General features: G+C 34.3%; 1 protein-coding gene across 1 annotated transcript; it reads right to left on the bottom strand.

The window, feature by feature from the left end:
* Nucleotides 1-4,145, bottom strand: LOC102805474 (uncharacterized). The gene is made up of 3 exons (XM_006819085.3): nt 4,026-4,145; nt 2,409-2,456; nt 1-1,685 (listed from the first exon to the last, which is right to left on the bottom strand). Exons 1-3 carry the CDS (start codon nt 4,136-4,138, stop codon nt 344-346), a joined length of 1,503 nt encoding a protein of 500 aa, XP_006819148.1. The 5' UTR covers nt 4,139-4,145; the 3' UTR covers nt 1-343.
* Nucleotides 4,146-5,081: the final 936 nt, after the last annotated feature.

Here is a 5,081-nt window from a genome sequence, read left to right as displayed (position 1 = left end):
TTTCCCATCACTTTATGATACATTAATATTTAATTCACAAATTAACACTTGACATTCATCAGAAGACAAATAATTTGACGACCATACATTTTTTCTCACTGATAAGATCATTTTGTTGTTGAACTTCTAATTACTATAGATTGTGATTGAATAAGGAGTTATCAGTCAAAATATTCACTGTTTATAAACATACACTAAATTAAATGCTCTGATTTCTTAGTTTATTCATCACAGAAGATTCAGAATTGGATACGTCTTACACAGCTCATTTACAGCATGGATGCTGAACTAAATTACCATATTTTTACAAGTCTGTACATTGGTCATTATTTTATTAGATTGGTCATTGGTAAACTTTTTCATCTTCATGTTTCATCATGTGAAGTTTGAGCTTAACCTTTTCAGAAAACCGGTTATTACACAGTTCACAACCATATGGTTTATCACCAGTGTGAATTCTTGTATGCACTGTTAAAGCATCTTTTTTAGCAAAACGCTTTTCGCACTGTTGGCACCGATATGGTTTTTCTCCAGTGTGTGTTCTCATGTGAACAGTTAAACTTGTTTTCTGGATAAATCTGGCTTCACATATTACACATCTGTGTTTTTTCTCACCAGTGTGAATCCTGGAGTGTGATACTTGGTGACCTTTTTGGCTAAAACGCTTACCACAATGTCCACACTCGTAGGGTTTCTCACCAGTATGGGTCCTCATGTGAATTTTCAATACATTCTTTTCTGAAAATCTTTTTTCACACTGTTCACAAACATATGGTTTATCACGAACACAAGTCTTTACTGGCTTGGCTGGTGGATCGATTTCAGGAGACTTCTGATGCTGTTTTTTATCAACCAAGTTCTCTGGGTCCTTTAAATGTTCTACTTTGCTTGGCTTCTTAGAAATGTGATGCTTAAGGTGTCTTACCAGATCACTTTTTCGTGCAAAATTCTTTTCACACATTCCACATTTGAATGGCTTCTCACCAGTGTGTGTTCTTATGTGCAGAGTAAGAGCACCTCTGCGAGCAAAACCTTTTTTACATACTTGACAATGAAATGGCTTTTCTCCAGTATGTGTTCTCATGTGTACTGTAAGACCATCTTTTTTAATAAACTGGCTCTCGCATTGTTCACATTTATATGGCTTATCACCAGTATGTATCCGTGTGTGAATTTTTAGCTTGGCCTTCGCACTGAATTTTTTTTCACATTGTTCACACTTGAACCGCTTCTCACCTGAGTGACTTCTCATGTGGACTGTTAAACCATCTTTTTTAGCAAAACTTTTCTCGCACTGTTGGCACCGATATGGTTTTTCTCCAGTGTGTGTTCTCATGTGAACAGTTAAACTTGTTTTCTGGATAAATCTGGCTTCACATACTTCACATTGATGTTTTTTCTCACCAGTGTGAATCCTGGAGTGTGATACTTGATGACCTTTTTGGCTAAAACGTTTACCACAATGTCCACACTCGTAGGGTTTCTCACCAGTATGGGTCCTCATGTGAATTTTGAGTTCAGTCTTTTCACCAAAGCTTTTTTCACATACTTCACAACTATGTCGTTTCTTACTATGCTCTGCTGTCACATATTCCAGAATTTGGACCTGACTGTGTCCCATCTGCTTGTCTATTTCAGTGTGAATCACGGTTTCTTCTGCATCATTTTCTGTAAGGCTTACAACACTGTAAAACAATAGATCAAAAACAATACAGGATGGTAAAAGTAGTTCCAACAGTGTACTTTTCTGTGAATTTCACCTTTAAATGACAAATGCCATATGTATAATAAAATAGCCAATTATTGTGTGAATTAAATATTTAATACGCACAATGCACAAGAAGATTTAGTATAGAAGTATACTGTCTATGATTAAATTCTTGAGATATCTGTGTAACAGCTAAAATTTAATCAGGTCTGTGAAGTATCCCACAGCACCTACATGTATGAAGCAAGCATCAGCCGTTTATTGCTTCTTGAAATATGAATGGAAAAGCTTAAAACTGTCTAATTATTAGGCAAATTATACATTTAATATTCCTGTATTTCAACTAAAAACATCAGGTCGCAGATAATCCCAGACCACTTCATTAAAATTTGTGTGGTTCTGGAGAGATCAGTGAAACTTCACATATAATTAGTTCCCAAGAGAACCTCTGTACTACATTTTATTGTAATTCAATGTTCTTAAGATATCAGTCGAACAGACACACATTACAGACAGGATGACTGCAAAGACTTCCATTGCATGGTTCACACACTTGTTTAAAAAGTATTTAAGAAAAAAACTTGAAGTGCGAAGTTTTGAACAATTTTACCTCAATTACATTACTGTTAAATATTGGATATTACTGTATGTATTGTTATAAGAGAATCCCTGTATAGCCTCACGTAAAGTGAATACAAACCTATTAGGATTGCACTGTATGGCTAATTTAGATATCAATGGACCAATCCTATAAAAGTGATGTAGAAAAAGTTATAGACAATAATTGAAAATTGTATTTGACCTTTCTAAATCATACGAGACAGTAACTTTGATCCATATAAATAGGTAAAACAGTAATACTAAAAAAACAAAATGGTCGCACATCTCAAATCAAATCTATCATTATCATAGCAAGTTTTACTAAAATTGGCCGAATCGTTTCGGTAAATATGTTGAAGATATGTTCTGTTGGATTTAATATTATTTTAAAAACAAAATTGATGTATGAAAGTGTGAAAGAAATCTTGCATCTAATTGTTCATCAACTTTAAAACTCACCAAAATTCTGTATACATGTTTAAAAGACCTAGAAATGACATTTGAACTTATGAAAACCCTATTTCTAAAGAGTTACATACTACGTATGAATGTTTTATATAAAATATTGATTTAATGTTTTATAAAACAAACTGACTGCATGTGTATATTTATGACATGATATACAAGTACAAAGCTAAGGTTGAAGTGTTCATCTAGACATGTTTCTAATATTATGCACGGAAGTGAATTCTTCAAAAAACACAAAGAAAAATTCCACAATCACATTAAATCTGTTGAAAATTGGTCAATGTAAATTGTGACCTTGGAATTAATTCAGAGGTGTATGACCAGTCACTGTAACAAGTTTGAGAAATGACTCCAGAACCATGAAACAAAATGGCCATTTTGGGTCAAAATGCCAAAAAACGGTCGAGTGTGAAGACAGCATATGGTTTGATCACAGTCCTTCCACGTGGAGGGACTGTGGCGTACAATTCAAGTATGATTGATACTCCCATTTAAATACCATAATTCACACAAACGTTGATATATAGCAGTTTCAGCTAATTCAACAATATTTTTGTCTGGAAAAATAGGGATCAATTTAGTATTTTCATGCATGACAGTTCCTTGATGCATCTGCGAATGCATGGAAGAAGGTCAAAAGGCAATGAATGTGAATAAAAACATCATCAACGTCCTTGTTTCAAAGATTTTATTATTTTTAGTGGTGATAATTTGAGACTACCAGTATATTTTGTTTTTACATATGATTCATGTTTTTTTAAACATATAACAATACGCTGTCACCACCCTCTTAAAACGGGTCATACATCAGGCACAAAGCATATAAAACCATATTAAGTTTGAAACAAAGCAGCCTAAGCATGTCTGAAAAAATTGGAATTTAGTGAATTTTTAACAAAATTGCCGCCAGTTGATTATTTTGAATCAAAATATACATATGGAATATCGTATGGAAAAAGTTCATTTGTGTGCATTTTTAAATAAAATATCAGTTTGACAAGGGTCAAAATCTAGCTTTAACACTTTGAATGCAGATACAATACGTAGATACAGGTTTCGCTGTAGTTGTTTTTTTATTGCTGATTAGATTATTTCCTTCGTCGTGGGGTGATCGCGACCTTACCGGCAATCAATGAACTACCATGATAACAGAGATACATAGAAATGTAGTTGTTTAGAATTCTTTGTTTTAAACACTTCCGTTACATGAACCGCTCCAGGAAACGTTTCGTGTTTTAGTATAACTTACCGGTTATGTTTACCGTCAGATATATCTGAATTAGGTATTGAAGTAGTGCAAGTGACAGTGTACTCTGGTAGTGGTACAATGTTATCTTCCACGAGATTACTCGGCGTAGCCATTTTGAAATTTGTCAGAGCACCGCCCTCTTTCGACAATAACCTTCGATATTCGCCCCTTCGGTTTACAACAGGGGTGTGCCGGCAAAACTGGGGAGGGGGTGATCGGGCATGCTACCACTCAATGTAAACGGTGTGCTAGACTGAAAACATCGAAAATGAGGTAATTCCACAACCAGAAAATAATGATTTGTTATACTTGAAAACGTTTTATAGTTAATTTTCAAATGAACAATTCCAAGGTGATAATTTCATGAACGAGCATTTTTTTTTATCCAGCCTGTTTGTGAGATACCTCAGGCCACGAAATGGTCTGAGGAGGTACATATGATTATACTTCACATATTTTGCTGGTGAATGTTTAAAAAGAAATCTTTAAAATAATAATTAGTTCGAATGATGGATTAATTAGTAGTATGAGAAATTTTGTGGATAAATTGTTTAAATTCTACAAAATATAAAGTTCAGTTTCATTATTCTTGGCAATTTTTTTTTTTTTTTTTTTTTTGCGTTCTTCAAGAATTGTGTCACTCGTTGTGTCGTCACCGGAAACGCTGTCCCAGCACAAACCTGTGTCATATGACGCCTTACTAGCCGATTTTGGCTAAAATTCCGCTCCGCCGCTTCTTTGCAACAGTGTTTATACGCGGAACTTGATATTGCTTTTTACAATTTGGGTTGCCTTTGAATCACATATTTTAGTGAAATATTGTTTATAGAGTGAAATATTATTGTCATACATAATTCAATCTTTGAAACAACATAAACTAACACATAATAACGATAATCAAATTTGTGTTTGAAGTTCGAAAGTAGTTGCGTTATTTCCGGTTTCAACTAGTTCGAAAATAGAACGTCCTTGAGCGCAATAAAATCACGCGTAGAACTCCATCCGAACCAGACTCTAGCAGCGTAAACTTATTGCAATTTGCGCAATTTTGGCCCA

The sequence above is a fragment of the Saccoglossus kowalevskii genome, chromosome 1, assembly GCF_978046115.1.
Source record: "Saccoglossus kowalevskii chromosome 1, keSacKowa6.1, whole genome shotgun sequence".
Lineage (NCBI taxonomy): Eukaryota > Metazoa > Hemichordata > Enteropneusta > Harrimaniidae > Saccoglossus > Saccoglossus kowalevskii.
This window is presented reverse-complemented; position numbering and strand designations above follow the sequence as displayed.